This window comes from Hemitrygon akajei, chromosome 11, assembly GCF_048418815.1.
Source record: "Hemitrygon akajei chromosome 11, sHemAka1.3, whole genome shotgun sequence".
NCBI classification, from domain to species: Eukaryota; Metazoa; Chordata; class Chondrichthyes; order Myliobatiformes; family Dasyatidae; genus Hemitrygon; species Hemitrygon akajei.
Window position 1 is genome coordinate 84,654,185 of NC_133134.1, and position 19,545 is coordinate 84,673,729.

At 55.1% G+C, this 19,545-nt stretch overlaps 1 protein-coding gene across 1 annotated transcript in view; it reads right to left on the reverse strand.

Annotated features, from left to right (window-relative positions):
* Positions 1-19,545, reverse strand: part of LOC140735792 (tripartite motif-containing protein 46-like) — a 96,947-nt gene that overhangs the window by 13,098 nt on the left and 64,304 nt on the right. The window contains 1 exon segment of the mRNA XM_073061272.1: positions 10,583-10,885. Coding sequence (XP_072917373.1) covers positions 10,583-10,885 — 303 coding nt within the window.

The window sequence follows — 19,545 nt, forward strand, 5'->3', positions numbered from 1 at the left end:
AGGAGTGTGTGATGGGACGGTGTAGAGGGAGTTTCACTCTGTGTCTGACCCCGGGAGTGTGTGATGGGACGGTGTGGAGGGAGTTTCACCCTGTGTCTGACCCCGAGAGTGTGTGATGGGACGGTGTGGAGGGAGTTTCACTCTGTGTCTGACCCCGGGAGTGTGTGATGGGACGGTGTGGAGGGAGTTTCACTCTGTGTCTGACCCCGGGAGTGTGTGATGGGACGGTGTGGAGGGAGTTTCACTCTGTGTCTGACCCCGGGAGTGTGTGATGGGACGGTGTGGAGGGAGGTTCACTCTGTGTCTGACCCCGGGAGTGTGTGATGGGACGGTGTGGAGGGAGTTTCACTGTGTCTGACCCCGGGAGTGTGTGATGGGACGGTGTAGAGGGAGCTTCACTCTGTGTCTGACCCCGGGAGTGTGTGATGGGACGGTGTAGAGGGAGTTTCACTCTGTGTCTGACCCCGGGAGTGTGTGATGGGACGGTGTGGAGGGAGTTTCACTCTGTGTCTGACCCCGGGAGTGTGTGATGGGACGGTGTGGAGGGAGCTTCACTCTGTGTCTGAGCCCGGGAGTGTGTGATGGGACGGTGTGGAGGGAGCTTCACTCTGTGTCTGAGCCCGGGAGTGTGTGATGGGACGGTGTGGAGGGAGCTTCACTCTGTGTCTGAGCCCGGGAGTGTGTGATGGGACGGTGTGGAGGGAGCTTCACTCTGTGTCTGAGCCCGGGAGTGTGTGATGGGACGGTGTGGAGGGAGCTTCACTCTGTGTCTGAGCCCGGGAGTGTGTGATGGGACGGTGTGGAGGGAGCTTCACTCTGTGTCTGAGCCCGGGAGTGTGTGATGGGACGGTGTGGAGGGAGTTTCACTCTGTGTCTGACACCGGGAGTGTGTGATGGGACGGTGTGGAGGGAGTTTCACTCTGTGTCTGACCCCGGGAGTGTGTGATGGGACGGTGTGGAGGGAGTTTCACTCTGTGTCTGACCCCGGGAGTGTGTGATGGGACGGTGTGGAGGGAGGTTCACTCTGTGTCTGACCCCGGGAGTGTGTGATGGGACGGTGTGGAGGGAGTTTCACTGTGTCTGACCCCGGGAGTGTGTGATGGGACGGTGTAGAGGGAGCTTCACTCTGTGTCTGACCCCGGGAGTGTGTGATGGGACAGTGTAGAGGGAGTTTCACTCCGTGTCTGACCCCGGGAGTGTGTGATGGGACGGTGTGGAGGGAGTTTAACTCCGTGTCTGACCCCGGGAGTGTGTGATGGGACAGTGTGGAGGGAGTTTCACTCCGTGTCTGACCCCGGGAGTGTGTGATGGGACGGTGTGGGGGGAGATTCACTCCGTGTCTGACCCCGGGAGTGTGTGATGGGACGGTGTGGAGGGAGTTTCACTCTGTGTCTGACCCCGGGTGTGTGTGATGGGACGGTGTGGAGGGAGTTTCACTCTGTGTCTGACCCCGGGAGTGTGTGATGGGACGGTGTGGAGGGAGTTTCACTCTGTGTCTGACCCCGGGAGTGTGTGATGGGACGGTGTGGAGGGAGTTTCACTCTGCGTCTGACCCCGGGAGTGTGTGATGGGACAGTGTGGAGGGAGTTTCACTCTGTGTCTGACCCCAGGAGTGTGTGATGGGACGGTGTAGAGGGAGTTTCACTCTGTGTCTGACCCCGGGAGTGTGTGATGGGACGGTGTGGAGGGAGTTTCACCCTGTGTCTGACCCCGAGAGTGTGTGATGGGACGGTGTGGAGGGAGTTTCACTCTGTGTCTGACCCCGGGAGTGTGTGATGGGACGGTGTGGAGGGAGCTTCACTCTGTGTCAGACCCCGGGAGTGTGTGATGGGACGGTGTAGAGGGAGCTTCACTCTGTGTCTGCCCCCGGGAGTGTGTGATTGGACAGTGTGGAGGGAGCTTCACTCTGTGTCTGCCCCCGGGAGTGTGGATGGGACGGTGTGGAGGGAGTTTCACTCTGTGTCTGACCCCGGGAGTGTGGATGGGACGGTGTGGAGGGAGCTTCACTCTGTGTCTGACCCCGGGAGTGTGTGATGGGACGGTGTGGAGGGAGTTTCACCCTGTGTCTGACCCCGAGAGTGTGTGATGGGACGGTGTGGAGGGAGTTTCACTCTGTGTCTGACCCCGGGAGTGTGTGATGGGACGGTGTGGAGGGAGCTTCACTCTGTGTCAGACCCCGGGAGTGTGTGATGGGACGGTGTAGAGGGAGCTTCACTCTGTGTCTGCCCCCGGGAGTGTGTGATTGGACAGTGTGGAGGGAGCTTCACTCTGTGTCTGCCCCCGGGAGTGTGTGATTGGACAGTGTGGAGGGAGCTTCACTCTGTGTCTGACCCCGGGAGTGTGTGATGGGACGGTGCGGAGGGAGTTTCACTCTGTGTCTGACCCTGGGAGTGTGTGATTGGACAGTGTGGAGGGAGTTTCACTCTGTGTCTGACCCTGGGAGTGTGTGATGGGACGGTGTGGAGGGAGTTTCACTCTGTGTCTGACCCTGGGAGTGTGTGATGGGACGGTGTGGAGGGAGTTTCACTCTGTGTCTGACCCTGGGAGTGTGTGATTGGACAGTGTGGAGGGAGTTTCACTCTGTGTCTGACCCTGGGAGTGTGTGATGGGACGGTGTGGAGGGAGTTTCACTCTGTGTCTGACCCTGGGAGTGTGTGATTGGACAGTGTGGAGGGAGTTTCACTCTGTGTCTGACCCTGGGAGTGTGTGATGGGACGGTGTGGAGGGAGTTTCACTCTGTGTCTGACCCTGGGAGTGTGTGATTGGACAGTGTGGAGGGAGCTTCACTCTGTGTCTGACCCCTTTTTTTTTTAATTACAAAATCCTTTATTACAAATATCGGTGCTATACAATATATACAAACCAGTGGCAAACACAGTTACTTCACTACAAATAAACAATAGACATTACACCAAAATGTTACCATCTCTATCCACGATGGCATTTAACACCCCGCGGAGCCCAACGGTCTCGAAACTCCTCTAAGGTCACTGTGGACTGCGTGTGTTCCTTTTCAATATTTACCCGGGCACGAACATACCCTCTAAACATTGCCAGGCAGTCTGCCCGGGGAGATCCTCCCGCCACCCGTTTCCAAGACCCTCGGATGGCGGATTTCGCCAGCCCCAGGAGCAAGTTGACTAGGACATCCTCATCCCTCCATGCCCCCTTCCTTACTGGATGACCATATATAAACAGGGTGGGGCTAAAATGCAGCCAGAAGGCGAGAAGCAGCCCACACAAATACACAAAAAGAGGCTGCAGCCTCGCACACTCCATGTACATGTGATACTCGGTCTCCTCCAGCCCGCAGAAGTGGCATGCGGGTGGGAGATCCATGTACAAACTAAAAAACTTATTGCAGGGCACCGCTCTGTGCAGCACCCTCCAGCCGAGATCCCCCAGGTGCATGGGAAGAACCCCCTCGTAAAGGGACTTCCAGTGGGGACCCTCCTCACCTCCGGATGGAAAGACCGACCGCCATGGTGTGTCGGGACGGTGGACAAGGGCAAGGAAGTGGAGGGTGTGGAGCAGCAGCCCATACAAATACCTCCTACTTGCATCCCTGAATGGGACTGTGGGTATCGATGAGAGACGGCTCAAGTTGTGTGGACACGGCTCCCGGAGAAGATTGCGGGGCCTGGGCCTGACAAGCAGCTCGGCCTGAGTCGGTCCACACAACTGAGCCGCACTGACATCCACTGAGGTAGGGCAAGGGTCAGACAGGACCCCGCCCTCCGCCTGGGGAGGGGATTCCCGGCCTGAGGCGACCATGTTCCAGACTCTCAGTAGGTCCTGATAGAAGCCGGGCAGACTCCGCAAAGCAATATGGCTGACGCCCGCCGGTGGTAGCCGCATATCTTCGTGAAGACAGCAGCCCCTCCGGAGGAAGAAAGTCGCCAACACGTGCCACCTGGGAGGGTGCTCGGCGTCCAGGAATCTCTGCAGAATCCTGAGGCGGAGAGCCGCCAGTCGCGTTCGAACGCACACCAGCGACTGTCCGCCCTCTCCCACTGGGAGATTCAAGACTGCTGCAGAGACCCAGTGTTTCCTGTTGCCCCAGAAGAAGTCCACTAACTTCCTCTGCATTCTCGCAACAAACGGGGCAGGAGGGGCCAAGGTGATCGCATACAATTGACCGGACATGGGGCACCCTTGACACACTCCTCTCCTGAAGGGAATGGGCGCTGCCAGTGATCCATTGACCTTAACAAGGCACTCTGCGGCAGAGTATAGGAGCCGAACTCGGGCCACAAAGTGTGGTCCGAGCCCAAAGGCCTGCAGAGTGCCCACCAGGAAATTGTGGTCTACCCGGTCAAACGCCTTCTCCTGGTCAAGAGAAAGAAACGCTGCTCGGGACCCAGTCTCCTGCTGAAGGTGGATCAGGTCCTGTACTAGGTGGACATTATCCTGGATGGAGCGGCCCGGGACCGTGTAAGATTGGTCAGGATGAATCACCTGTCTCAGTACTGAACCAAGATGGTTGGCCATTGCCCGGGCGAAGATCTTGTAGTCCGCGCACAAGAGGGAGACCGGGCGCCAGTTCTTTAGCAGGCGAAGGTCTCCCTTCTTGGGCAGTAGGACCACAACAGCTTTCCGCCATGAGAGGGGCATTTCCCCGGTGGCTAGGCTCTCCCCTGGAACAAGGCTGTAATCAACCCCCAGGACATCCCAAAAAGCCTGATAGAACTCTACACTCAGACCATCTTAGCCAGGGGATTTACCCCTCCGGAGTTGCCGAAGGGCAGTAGACAGCTCCTCCCGAGTCAGGGGAGCGTCCAGACGCGCTGCGTCCTCTGGGCTGACCTTTGGCAAATCTTCCCAGACCTCACTGCACGCCCCCACATTTGACGGATCTGGTGAGAATAAGGACCGATAGAATGAGCGGACTTCTTTGATAATTTCGTCGGGGTCCGTGATGGAGGAGCCGTCAGCAGCCAGTAGCTCCACCAGCTGCTTTTGAACTCCCCGCCACTTCTCCAACGAGTAGAAGGGTGAGCTGCGGTCCAAATCTTGCAGCATTTGGATCCGCGACCTCACATATGCACCTCGGGACTGCTGAAGCTGCAGATTCCTTAGTGCGTCCTTCTTCTCCTGGTATTCCTGCCACAGCTGTTGGTCTCCACCGGTCGGACCAAGACGGGACTCTAGGTCAAGCAACGCTCTCTCAAGCCGCTCAATCTCAGAGCCCCGCCTCTTTGTCGACCCCCTAGTGTACTCCCGACATAAAAACCGGATGTGGGCCTTGCGCACATCCCACCACAGCCATAGAGAGCTGAACTCTCTCCGTCTCTCTCTCCAGGTGGCCTAGAACGCTCGGAATGAATCCCGGAATCGGCTGTCCTCCAGCAGCCGGTTGTTAAAATGCCAATACCCGGATCCCACCCGAGGGTGCAGAGGAGGAAATTCCATCCACACAAGGTGATGATCCGAGCACGACACCGGCCGCATGGAGGATGCCGACACGCGGGAGACATAAGCCCGAGAGATATACAGGTGTTCTATCTGGGAACCCCCCTCTCTAGACCTTCTGGAGAAGGCGCTAGAGTCGGGGTGAAGATTCCGCCAGCTGTCCACCAAGTCAAAGGAGCCGACTAGCTCCTTTAACTTTTTCGCCGATGCAGGGTCGCGTTGGAGGCCCGAGCGGTCCTCCACCTCGAGGGTACAGTTGAAGTCTCCCCCGAGGATGATGCAGTCCCCAGGATCGATGGAACTCAGCAAGGTGGACAGCTGACAGAATAGACGCGTCTGCATCACCCCGCGCCTCGGAGCATACACGTTGACAAAATGCAGCGGTACTCCATCCAGGCGCACAGCCAGGTGGAGCAGACGGCTGGGCACAACATCTTGGACTCCTACGATTTCTGGCTGAAAGGTTGGGGCCATCAGAATCGCCACCCCGCTAGAGTTGGAGCTAAGGTGACTCATGTAGACCCCGCCCTGCCACTCCAGGAGCCAAGCGGACTCGTCCCCTGTGATGGTATGGGTTTCCTGCAGGAAACTCACCGCGTATCTCCCATCCCTGAGGACTGAGAGATTGTTATATCTGCGGAGAGAGCCCCTGCTACCATTTACATTAAGACTAGCTATGGTAAGTTTCATGTCGGGAGCACACTAGGCCTCAGCACCAGTCCCCTTCCCGCTGAGAGCGGTGGCGCCCTCAGCCACACTATCCCGAAGAAAACCAAGAATATTCTTTGCTTTCCGGGTCCGACTGCTACCATCACTACCCTGTGACCCACCATCTCCCGAAGGAGCGAGGCTGCTTTTCACCCTGATGTCCCTCACCAGGTCATCCAGGAAGGATTTCAGCTGCCGTCTGTCATTCCCTGACACAGCATTCTTCCTCCCCTTCCCTTTCCCCTGCCCCTTCCGTCTGAGAATGACTCGCAGGGACTTCACCAGCCTCGGCACGCTAGGCCAGCGAAGCGAAGGTAGTTTAGGCCGATGCTTTGCACCCACGGAGGAGTGAATAAACTCTCTGATCTCCTCCACAGGTATCAATGGGGATTTTTCAGGAGGGGTGAGGATGTCCATTGTCTTGCTATCAAAAGAATCTCCCTCCAACCCCTCACTGCAGACAGATCCCCCATCTTCCTCCTCATGTGGTGTATAAGGTGGCTACACTTGTAACCCACACTGCACAGCGGGTACCTCCCTCATATCTTCCCGCTCCACCGTCGCATCAGTCTTATCCGCAGTTGCGACGATGGAGGGAAAATCCCCAGGGACTCCCTGCAGGCCATTAGTTGATGGGGTCGGCATGCAGGGTATATCACCCTCCCCAGGAGACAGGCATGAAGGGGACCCCAGCAGCTCTGGTCCAAGGGATTCACCGGCAGCCTGATGCTGACAGTGAGAGAGCTTGGTCTCCTCTCCGCTTGTCCTATTTAATACATTTGCCTCCAGGGAGGCACATACTGCTAAGTCCCGGGTGGAGGGCTCCAGGTCTGTTTTAGTTGTGCAAACAGGCCCAGCACTAGCTTCCTGCACAACCACACCACCCACCACAGGACTGGTGGCTACATCTGGGGATTCAGGGTTAGACACAACTTCCACCCGGATTCCCACCCCTTTCTGGGACTCCCCCTCATCTACATTCTCGGCCCTCTTGGGGGAACATTCCCTTCTCCTCTTCAAGCCGGAGGAGCACACAGGTGCGGGATTCACCGATGGAGCGTTACTCTCCGCTTCCATCACCCCGTCCAACTGTGCACTTCCCCAAGCCTCCCGCTCCACTTCAGGGCAAATGGGCGTGAGCTCTGCGGTCTCGGGGGCCGACTTCTTCATGTGTTTCGATTTCTTCCTCACTTTCCTTCCCCGCACAGGCTCCACCCCGTCCCTTGCCTGAACCTCCCTGCACGTAGCCTCAGGAACACTCGCCTGAACCACAGGGGTAGGAGCAGAGACTGGAACAGACATAGGAATAGGGACAGGGTTAGAGACAGGGTCAGGGGCAGGAGCAGGGGCCGGCACAGGTGTAGGAGCAGGAATGGGATCAGGGGCAGAGGTAGCTGGGGCACTAGTTCCCGAAGTGGACTCCCTGGGTTTTCGGGTGTTCGGACAATCCCTCCGAAAGTGTCCCACCTCCCCGCACGCATGGCACCGTGGGTGCTCAGAGCTCCAATACACCTGATAATCTACCCCCTCATGCCGGACAGTAAACCGGCCCTCAACTTCGTCCTCCTTTTCCAGCTTCATGAATACCTGTCGCCGGAAAGAGATTACGGTACAGAGGGTGCGTCTCCTGAATTTGTGCCTGATGGCGGTTATTTCTGACCATACTTGCCCCAAACGGGCTAGTGCGGGAAGCAGGTCCTCGTTGGGGATGAAAGGCTTTACATGACCGAGGACGATGCGTTATGTGGGGGCTGTCACCAGCTCCATCTGTAAAAAGATGTTTTCCACCATGATCCCTCTACTGAGGGCCCGATGCACCAACTCATCATTCCTCAGGTAAAACACTGCCTTCCCGCACTCTTTCTCAGTGGCCAAAACACCATCTTTCCCCAACAAGTCCTCCATAGCCTCCGCGCACTTTTCCAGGGTAGTTCCAGTTCGCAAAATACATTGCACCCCGCGTTCAACTTTCACCGACCGAAACAGGGCGTTGTCCGAGGCTGGAGAGGCAGCCGCCTTTGCATAACTCCCCGAAGGCCTGCGACTCCCTGTAGACCGGTCCGGCATGTTGCTTCTGTGTCCGAATCGAGAATGATACGGTGGTGCTGCTGCTTATAAAGTCCTGGAGCGAGTTGAGTAACTGGCTGGAAAAGTTTGTACTAAATTCCAACAACCAGGAAAGGCTCCGTTAGTCCTGCAGAAACTCCAGGCCGTGAGAGGTAGAGACGTCTCAAACGATGTTTCGGCTCCTACACCGAACGAGAATCCGGACGATAGAGATGGAAGGAGGTTGTCCCGATGTCAGTGGGGGAACAACGGTGTTTGTCTCCGGTTTTTGGAGCGACCCAGCTTCCTGGCGAGTTGCCAGCGGCCACAGCAGGGTGCTACACAGTTCGTAGCCGTCAACGGACCCCGTCCAAACTGGCAGAAAAACTCCAAACAAAGCTTCCACACTAAACCAGCCACTCACTTAGATGTCCAAGAGACGTTTCAAACCAACCCCAAGTAACTCACGACCTTAATACAGCAATTTTTCCTCAATTATTCCCAGCGCAATCAGAACAGCTCCACTCTGTGTCTGACCCCGGGAGTGTGCGATGGGACGGTGTGGAGGGAGTTTCACTCTGTGTCTGATCCAGGGAGTGTGCGATGGGACGGTGTGGAGGGAGTTTCACTCTGTGTCTGACCCCGGGAGTGTGTGATGGGACGGTGTAGAGGGAGTTTCACTCTGTGTCTGACCCCGGGAGTGTGTGATGGGACGGTGTGGAGAGAGTTTCACTCTGTGTCTGACCCCGGGAGTGTGTGATGGGACGGTGTGGAGGGAGTTTGACTCTGTGTCTGACCCCGGGAGAGTGTGATGGGACGGTGTAGAGGGAGTTTCACTCTGTGTCTGACCCCGGGAGTGTGTGATGGGACGGTGTAGAGAGAGTTTCACTCTGTGTCTGACCCCGGGAGTGTGTGATGGGACGGTGTAGAGAGAGTTTCACTCTGTGTCTGACCCCGGGAGTGTGTGATGGGACGGTGTAGAGAGAGTTTCACTCTGTGTCTGACCCCGGGAGTGTGTGATGGGACGGTGTAGAGGGAGTTTCACTCTGTGTCTGACCCCGGGAGTGTGTGATGGGACGGTGTGGAGGGAGCTTCACTCTGTGTCTGACCCCGGGAGTGTGTGATGGGACGGTGTGGAGGGAGCTTCACTCTGTGTCTGACCCCGGGAGTGTGTGATGGGACGGTGTAGAGGAGTTTCACTCTGTGTCTGACCCCGGGAGTGTGTGATGGGACAGTGTAGAGGGAGTTTCACTCTGTGTCTGACCCCGGGAGTGTGTGATGGGACGGTGTGGAGGGAGTTTCACTCTGTCTGACCCCGGGAGTGTGGGAAGGGACGGTGTGGAGGGAGTTTCACTCTGTGTCTGATTCCGGGAGTGTGGGAAGGGACGGTGTGGAGGGAGATTCACTCTGTGTCTGACCCCGGGAGTGTGTGATGGGACGGTGTGGAGGGAGTTTCACTCTGTGTCTGAGCCCGGGAGTGTGTGATGGGACGGTGTGGAGGGAGTTTCACTCTGTGTCTGACCCCGGGAGTGTGTGATGGGACGGTGTGGAGGGAGTTTCACTCTGTGTCTGACCCCGGGAGTGTGTGATGGGACGGTGTGGAGGGAGTTTCACTCTGTCTGACCCCGGGAGTGTGTGATGGGATGGTGTGGAGGGAGCTTCACTCTGTGTCTGACCCCGGGAGTGTGTGATGGGACGGTGTAGAGGAGTTTCACTCTGTGTCTGACCCCGGGAGTGTGTGATGGGACAGTGTAGAGGGAGTTTCACTCTGTGTCTGACCCCGGGAGTGTGTGATGGGACGGTGTGGAGGGAGTTTCACTCTGTCTGACCCCGGGAGTGTGGGAAGGGACGGTGTGGAGGGAGTTTCACTCTGTGTCTGATTCCGGGAGTGTGGGAAGGGACGGTGTGGAGGGAGTTTCACTCTGTGTCTGACCCCGGGAGTGTGTGATGGGACGGTGTGGAGGGAGTTTCACTCTGTGTCTGACCCCGGGAGTGTGTGATGGGACGGTGTGGAGGGAGTTTCACTCTGTGTCTGACCCCGGGAGTGTGTGATGGGACGGTGTGGAGGGAGTTTCACTCTGTCTGACCCCGGGAGTGTGGGAAGGGACGGTGTGGAGGGAGTTTCACTCTGTGTCTGATTCCGGGAGTGTATGATGGGACAGTGTAGAGGGAGCTTCACTCTGTGTCTGACCCCGGGAGTGTGTGATGGGACAGTGTGGAGGGAGTTTCACTCTGTCTGAGCCCGGGAGTGTGTGATGGGACGGTGTAGAGGGAGTTTCACTCTGTGTCTGACCCCGGGAGTGTGTGATGGGACGGCGTGGAGGGAGTTTCACTCTGTGTCTGACCCCGGGAGTGTGGGAAGGGACGGTGCAGACGGTGTCAGAGACCGGTTGCCTCAGTCCAACTATCGGCTCACCTGGTGCAGGCGGGCTGCGCAGGTAGATCTCCTCGCTGTACTCTCCGTGGCCAGCCTTGTTGAAGCCGCGCACCCGGAGTGCGTAGACGTGATCGGTGTCCAGGTGCCCCACCACGGCCCCCGTGCCCCGCACCTCCTCAATGCGCTGCCAGCGGCTCCGGGGATCCTTGGCCGGAAGGTCGGCCTGCCGGTACTCCACATCGTAGTGCCAGGCCGCCGCAGAGTCTCGCGGCAGCCGCCAGCAGAGGTAGATCTGGTCGTAGGCGTAGGTGCGCTGCGTGTCGATCACCGGCGCGTCCGGCACTGTGGGACAGAAGGCAAGCAGAGTCAGGGAAAGTTCGAGGCCCTTCGTGCCAACCAGTCAGTTCCACTCTCTTCATTCTCCTCACATCCCCAACAACTCTTCACCCCTCAGCCACGGAGCAGGGCCACAGTTTACCTGGGGATGGTTGTGTGGCAAGGCTTCACTGGGCCAGGAGGGCCCATTTCCTCCAAATAAAATAAAAACTGGGAACATAATGAATCAATCAGCTCCTCATTCCCCCTCCATCACTGATCTTCCCTCTGTCTCTCTCCTGCTCCCACCCACCTCCCTCCAGTCAGGGAGCTTTAGAAACCTGGGAACATATTCCCAGTTTGTGCGGATGTTACTGCAACATCCAGTCACAAGATGGGATGCAGTTTGGGTATTGTACAGCAGGAAACCAGGTCGTTCGGCCCATCCAAAGCATGCCTACCATCCATCCCCAACCCTATTTACTCCCATTCCTCTCTCCTCACATTATCCCATTCCAGATTCCAGCCCCAGCCACACATCAGCAGGGAGACATACAGTGGTCCATTAATCCCACATGTCATTGGGACATGGGAGGGAACCAGAGCACCGGGGGGGGGGAGAACCCTCGTGGTCAGAGGGAAAACACGCAAGCTCCACACACGCAGCATCCGAGGTGGGGATTGAAACCGGCTCTCTGCAGCATGAGCTGAAAGCTCCACCTGCTGCATCACTGGGCTTCCAACGTCACAACGACCCAAGCCTGAAAGCTGGCTGTGTTTCGTGCTGGCTAAGGCCTTGACAACCCAACACCCGGTCCCTCAGCATCAACAACCCAGGGGTCAGAGGCTGGGCAGTCTTCCAGTGAGAGCCTCGCCTCTCAACATCTGAAAGTCTCTCGCCTGTCTACAAGGCACAAGTCAGGAGTGTGACAGGACACTCTGCAACTCCCTGGGTGGAGTTAGTCCATACACTCAACATCTGCCACATTACCTCTCCCCCATCTTCAAGGCACAGGTCCGGAATGTGACGGGACACTGTTCATGTCCCTGGGTGGAGTTAGTCCATACACTCAACATCCACCACATTACCTCTCTCCCATCTACAAGGCACTGGTCAGGAGTGTGACGGGACACTGTTCATGTCCCTGGGTGGAGTTAGTCCATACACTCAACATCCAACACATTACCTCTCCCCCATCTACAAGGCACAGGTCCGGAATGTGACGGGACACTGTTCATGTCCCTGGGTGGAGTTAGTCCATACACTCAACATCCAACACATTACCTCTCCCCCATCTACAAGGCACAGGTCCGGAATGTGACGGGACACTGTTCATGTCCCTGGGTGGAGTTAGTCCATACACTCAACATCCAACACATTACCTCTCCCCCATCTACAAGGCACAGGTCCGGAATGTGACGGGACACTGTTCATGTCCCTGGGTGGAGTTAGTCCATACACTCAACATCCAACACATTACCTCTCCCCCATCTACAAGGCACAGGTCCGGAATGTGACGGGACACTGTTCATGTCCCTGGGTGGAGTTAGTCCATACACTCAACATCCAACACATTACCTCTCCCCCATCTACAAGGCACAGGTCCGGAATGTGACGGGACACTGTTCATGTCCCTGGGTGGAGTTAGTCCATACACTCAACATCCACCACATTACCTCTCCCCCATCTACAAGGCACAAGTCAGGAGTGTGACAGGACACTCTGCAACTCCCTGGGTGGAGTTAGTCCATACACTCAACATCTGCCACATTACCTCTCCCCCATCTACAAGGCACAGGTCCGGAATGTGACGGGACACTGTTCATGTCCCTGGGTGGAGTTAGTCCATACACTCAACATCCACCACATTACCTCTCTCCCATCTACAAGGCACTGGTCAGGAGTGTGACGGGACACTGTTCATGTCCCTGGGTGGAGTTAGTCCATACACTCAACATCCAACACATTACCTCTCCCCCATCTACAAGGCACAGGTCCGGAATGTGACGGGACACTGTTCATGTCCCTGGGTGGAGTTAGTCCATACACTCAACATCCAACACATTACCTCTCCCCCATCTACAAGGCACAGGTCCGGAATGTGACGGGACACTGTTCATGTCCCTGGGTGGAGTTAGTCCATACACTCAACATCCAACACATTACCTCTCCCCCATCTACAAGGCACAGGTCCGGAATGTGACGGGACACTGTTCATGTCCCTGGGTGGAGTTAGTCCATACACTCAACATCCAACACATTACCTCTCCCCCATCTACAAGGCACAGGTCCGGAATGTGACGGGACACTGTTCATGTCCCTGGGTGGAGTTAGTCCATACACTCAACATCCAACACATTACCTCTCCCCCATCTACAAGGCACAGGTCCGGAATGTGACGGGACACTGTTCATGTCCCTGGGTGGAGTTAGTCCATACACTCAACATCCACCACATTACCTCTCCCCCATCTACAAGGCACAAGTCAGGAGTGTGACAGGACACTCTGCAACTCCCTGGGTGGAGTTAGTCCATACACTCAACATCTGCCACATTACCTCTCCCCCATCTACAAGGCACAGGTCCGGAATGTGACGGGACACTGTTCATGTCCCTGGGTGGAGTTAGTCCATACACTCAACATCCACCACATTACCTCTCTCCCATCTACAAGGCACTGGTCAGGAGTGTGACGGGACACTGTTCATGTCCCTGGGTGGAGTTAGTCCATACACTCAACATCCAACACATTACCTCTCCCCCATCTACAAGGCACAGGTCCGGAATGTGACGGGACACTGTTCATGTCCCTGGGTGGAGTTAGTCCATACACTCAACATCCAACACATTACCTCTCCCCCATCTACAAGGCACAGGTCCGGAATGTGACGGGACACTGTTCATGTCCCTGGGTGGAGTTAGTCCATACACTCAACATCCAACACATTACCTCTCCCCCATCTACAAGGCACAGGTCCGGAATGTGACGGGACACTGTTCATGTCCCTGGGTGGAGTTAGTCCATACACTCAACATCCAACACATTACCTCTCCCCCATCTACAAGGCACAGGTCCGGAATGTGACGGGACACTGTTCATGTCCCTGGGTGGAGTTAGTCCATACACTCAACATCCAACACATTACCTCTCCCCCATCTACAAGGCACAGGTCCGGAATGTGACGGGACACTGTTCATGTCCCTGGGTGGAGTTAGTCCATACACTCAACATCCAACACATTACCTCTCCCCCATCTACAAGGCACAGGTCCGGAATGTGACGGGACACTGTTCATGTCCCTGGGTGGAGTTAGTCCATACACTCAACATCCAACACATTACCTCTCCCCCATCTACAAGGCACAGGTCCGGAATGTGACGGGACACTGTTCATGTCCCTGGGTGGAGTTAGTCCATACACTCAACATCCACCACATTACCTCTCCCCCATCTACAAGGCACAAGTCAGGAGTGTGACAGGACACTCTGCAACTCCCTGGGTGGAGTTAGTCCATACACTCAACATCTGCCACATTACCTCTCCCCCATCTACAAGGCACAGGTCCGGAATGTGACGGGACACTGTTCATGTCCCTGGGTGGAGTTAGTCCATACACTCAACATCCAACACATTACCTCTCCCCCATCTACAAGGCACAGGTCCGGAATGTGACGGGACACTGTTCATGTCCCTGGGTGGAGTTAGTCCATACACTCAACATCCAACACATTACCTCTCCCCCATCTACAAGGCACAGGTCCGGAATGTGACGGGACACTGTTCATGTCCTTGGGTGGAGTTAGTCCATACACTCAACATCCAACACATTACCTCTCCCCCATCTACAAGGCACAGGTCCGGAATGTGACGGGACACTGTTCATGTCCCTGGGTGGAGTTAGTCCATACACTCAACATCCAACACATTACCTCTCCCCCATCTACAAGGCACAGGTCCGGAATGTGACGGGACACTGTTCATGTCCCTGGGTGGAGTTAGTCCATACACTCAACATCCAACACATTACCTCTCCCCCATCTACAAGGCACAGGTCCGGAATGTGACGGGACACTGTTCATGTCCCTGGGTGGAGTTAGTCCATACACTCAACATCCACCACATTACCTCTCCCCCATCTACAAGGCACAAGTCAGGAGTGTGACAGGACACTCTGCAACTCCCTGGGTGGAGTTAGTCCATACACTCAACATCTGCCACATTACCTCTCCCCCATCTACAAGGCACAGGTCCGGAATGTGACGGGACACTGTTCATGTCCCTGGGTGGAGTTAGTCCATACACTCAACATCCACCACATTACCTCTCTCCCATCTACAAGGCACTGGTCAGGAGTGTGACGGGACACTGTTCATGTCCCTGGGTGGAGTTAGTCCATACACTCAACATCCAACACATTACCTCTCCCCCATCTACAAGGCACAGGTCCGGAATGTGACGGGACACTGTTCATGTCCCTGGGTGGAGTTAGTCCATACACTCAACATCCAACACATTACCTCTCCCCCATCTACAAGGCACAGGTCCGGAATGTGACGGGACACTGTTCATGTCCCTGGGTGGAGTTAGTCCATACACTCAACATCCAACACATTACCTCTCCCCCATCTACAAGGCACAGGTCCGGAATGTGACGGGACACTGTTCATGTCCCTGGGTGGAGTTAGTCCATACACTCAACATCCAACACATTACCTCTCCCCCATCTACAAGGCACAGGTCCGGAATGTGACGGGACACTGTTCATGTCCCTGGGTGGAGTTAGTCCATACACTCAACATCCAACACATTACCTCTCCCCCATCTACAAGGCACAGGTCCGGAATGTGACGGGACACTGTTCATGTCCCTGGGTGGAGTTAGTCCATACACTCAACATCCAACACATTACCTCTCCCCCATCTACAAGGCACAGGTCCGGAATGTGACGGGACACTGTTCATGTCCCTGGGTGGAGTTAGTCCATACACTCAACATCCAACACATTACCTCTCCCCCATCTACAAGGCACAGGTCCGGAATGTGACGGGACACTGTTCATGTCCCTGGGTGGAGTTAGTCCATACACTCAACATCCACCACATTACCTCTCCCCCATCTACAAGGCACAAGTCAGGAGTGTGACAGGACACTCTGCAACTCCCTGGGTGGAGTTAGTCCATACACTCAACATCTGCCACATTACCTCTCCCCCATCTACAAGGCACAGGTCCGGAATGTGACGGGACACTGTTCATGTCCCTGGGTGGAGTTAGTCCATACACTCAACATCCAACACATTACCTCTCCCCCATCTACAAGGCACAGGTCCGGAATGTGACGGGACACTGTTCATGTCCCTGGGTGGAGTTAGTCCATACACTCAACATCCGACACATTACCTCTCCCCCATCTACAAGGCACAGGTCCGGAATGTGACGGGACACTGTTCATGTCCTTGGGTGGAGTTAGTCCATACACTCAACATCCAACACATTACCTCTCCCCCATCTACAAGGCACAGGTCCGGAATGTGACGGGACACTGTTCATGTCCCTGGGTGGAGTTAGTCCATACACTCGACATCCAACACATTACCTCTCCCCCATCTACAAGGCACAGGTCCGGAATGTGACGGGACACTGTTCATGTCCCTGGGTGGAGTTAGTCCATACACTCAACATCCAACACATTACCTCTCCCCCATCTACAAGGCACAGGTCCGGAATGTGACGGGACACTGTTCATGTCCCTGGGTGGAGTTAGTCCATACACTCAACATCCAACACATTACCTCTCCCCCATCTACAAGGCACAGGTCCGGAATGTGACGGGACATTCCCCGCTTCCCCGGGTGGAGTTAGTCCATGTACTCAACATCCAACACATTACCTCTCCCCCATCTACAAGGCACAGGTCCGGAATGTGACGGGACACTGTTCTTGTCCCTGGGTGGAGTTAGTCCATACACTCAACATCCACCACATTACCTCTCTCCCATCTACAAGGCACTGGTCAGGAGTGTGACGGGACACTGTTCATGTCCCTGGGTGGAGTTAGTCCATACACTCAACATCCAACACATTACCTCTCTCCCATCTACAAGGCACTGGTCAGGAGTGTGACGGGACACTGTTCATGTCCCTGGGTGGAGTTAGTCCATACACTCAACATCCACCACATTACCTCTCCCCCATCTACAAGGCACAAGTCAGGAGTGTGACAGGACACTCTGCAACTCCCTGGGTGGAGTTAGTCCATACACTCAACATCTGCCACATTACCTCTCCCCCATCTACAAGGCACAGGTCCGGAATGTGACGGGACACTGTTCATGTCCCTGGGTGGAGTTAGTCCATACACTCAACATCCAACACATTACCTCTCCCCCATCTACAAGGCACAGGTCCGGAATGTGACGGGACACTGTTCATGTCCCTGGGTGGAGTTAGTCCATACACTCAACATCCAACACATTACCTCTCCCCCATCTACAAGGCACAGGTCCGGAATGTGACGGGACACTGTTCATGTCCCTGGGTGGAGTTAGTCCATACACTCAACATCCAACACATTACCTCTCCCCCATCTACAAGGCACAGGTCCGGAATGTGACGGGACACTGTTCATGTCCCTGGGTGGAGTTAGTCCATACACTCAACATCCAACACATTACCTCTCCCCCATCTACAAGGCACAGGTCCGGAATGTGACGGGACATTCCCCGCTTCCCCGGGTGGAGTTAGTCCATGTACTCAACATCCAACACATTACCTCTCCCCCATCTACAAGGCACAGGTCCGGAATGTGACGGAACACTGTTCTTGTCCCTGGGTGGAGTTAGTCCATACACTCAACATCCACCACATTACCTCTCTCCCATCTACAAGGCACTGGTCAGGAGTGTGACGGGACACTGTTCATGTCCCTGGGTGGAGTTAGTCCATACACTCAACATCCAACACATTACCTCTCCCCCATCTACAAGGCACTGGTCAGGAGTGTGACGGGACACTGTTCATGTCCCTGGGTGGAGTTAGTCCATACACTCAACATCCAACACATTACCTCTCCCCCATCTACAAGGCACTGGTCAGGAGTGTGACGGGACACTGTTCATGTCCCTGGGTGGAGTTAGTCCATACACTCAACATCCAACACATTACCTCTCCCCCATCTACAAGGCACTGGTCAGGAGTGTGACGGGACACTGTTCATGTCCCTGGGTGGAGTTAGTCCATACACTCAACATCCAACACATTACCTCTCCCCCATCTACAAGGCACTGGTCAGGAGTGTGACGGGACATTCCCCGCTTCCCCGGGTGGAGTTAGTCCATACACTCAACATCCAACACATTACAAGGCACAGGTCAGGAGTGTGACGGGACATTCCCTGCTTCCCTGGATATCTTCCAACTTATACATATTATACAAATCAAAAATAACTGTGGGCGAGGAATGGATTCATTGGTAACAGCCCAAAGAGGACCCAGTTATTCCCCTCTTATCCTCAATGTAATATCAACGTTCAATGCATGCTAATACCCCACCTCCAATCCTTTAACCTCTCACGCATCAGATTTATGTTCTCTTCTCCCCCTCCCATCGATCAGAAGACACAGAAACCCGATAGCAAGTACCTCTAGGCTCAAGGGATACTTCTACCCTATTAGATTCTTGTCACCCAGCACTCTGTTTAAACAGAACTTACCCTGCACATCGCCATTAAACTTTGCCCCTCTGACTTTAAAGTTGTGTCCAACTAGTATTTGACACTTCTGGCTTTGATTTTCAACCTGATAAACTTCTAACAGGCCTCCCGTCAGTCTCCACCATTACATCGATATCTCCAGCCTCTCCTTATAGCTCATATCCTCTAATCCGGGCAGCATCCTGCTGATCCCCCCCTAAAGCTTCCAGATCCTTCCTGTAATGTGGAGACCAGAACTGAATGCAATACTCTCAATGTGGCCTGAAGTGTTATAAAGCTCTAATTTTTTTTTTTTTTTTAAAGCTGTGATTAGAAGATGTGTTGAAAATTTCTGTATCCCACTCTAACAATTCAACACCTGGACCAGGAGCTGATGTAGGTGTGAGACAGTTCTGGCCTGGGCTATATTTAGAATGTTCTCCAAAACCAAAGCTGCAGATATTCTGAACACGGTCATGCACACAGATGCAAACTCAGTCCCGTGATGCCAGCTCAGAGGACAAACAGCACCTGGATTCAAACCCCGACCAGAGAGCCAGAGCAACACAGTCCTCTCCCTCAGAGACTCACTCTGTGTCTGACTCCGGGAGTGTGTGATGGGACAGTGTGGAGGGAGTTTCACTCTGTGTCTGACCCCGGGAGTGTGTGATGGGACGGTGTGGAGGGAGCTTCACTCTGTGTCTGACCCCGGGAGTGTGTGATGGGACAGTGTAGAGGGAGTTTCACTCTGTGTCTGACCCCGGGAGTGTGTGATGGGACGGTGTAGAGGGAGTTTCACTCTGTGTCTGACCCCGGGAGTGTGTGATGGGACAGTGTAGAGGGAGTTTCACTCTGTGTCTGACCCCGGGAGTGTGTGATGGGACGGTGTAGAGGGAGTTTCACTCTGTGTCTGACCCCGGGAGTGTGTGATGGGACGGTGTGGAGGGAGTTTCACTCTGTGTCTGACCCCGGGAGTGTGTGATGAGAGTGTGTGAT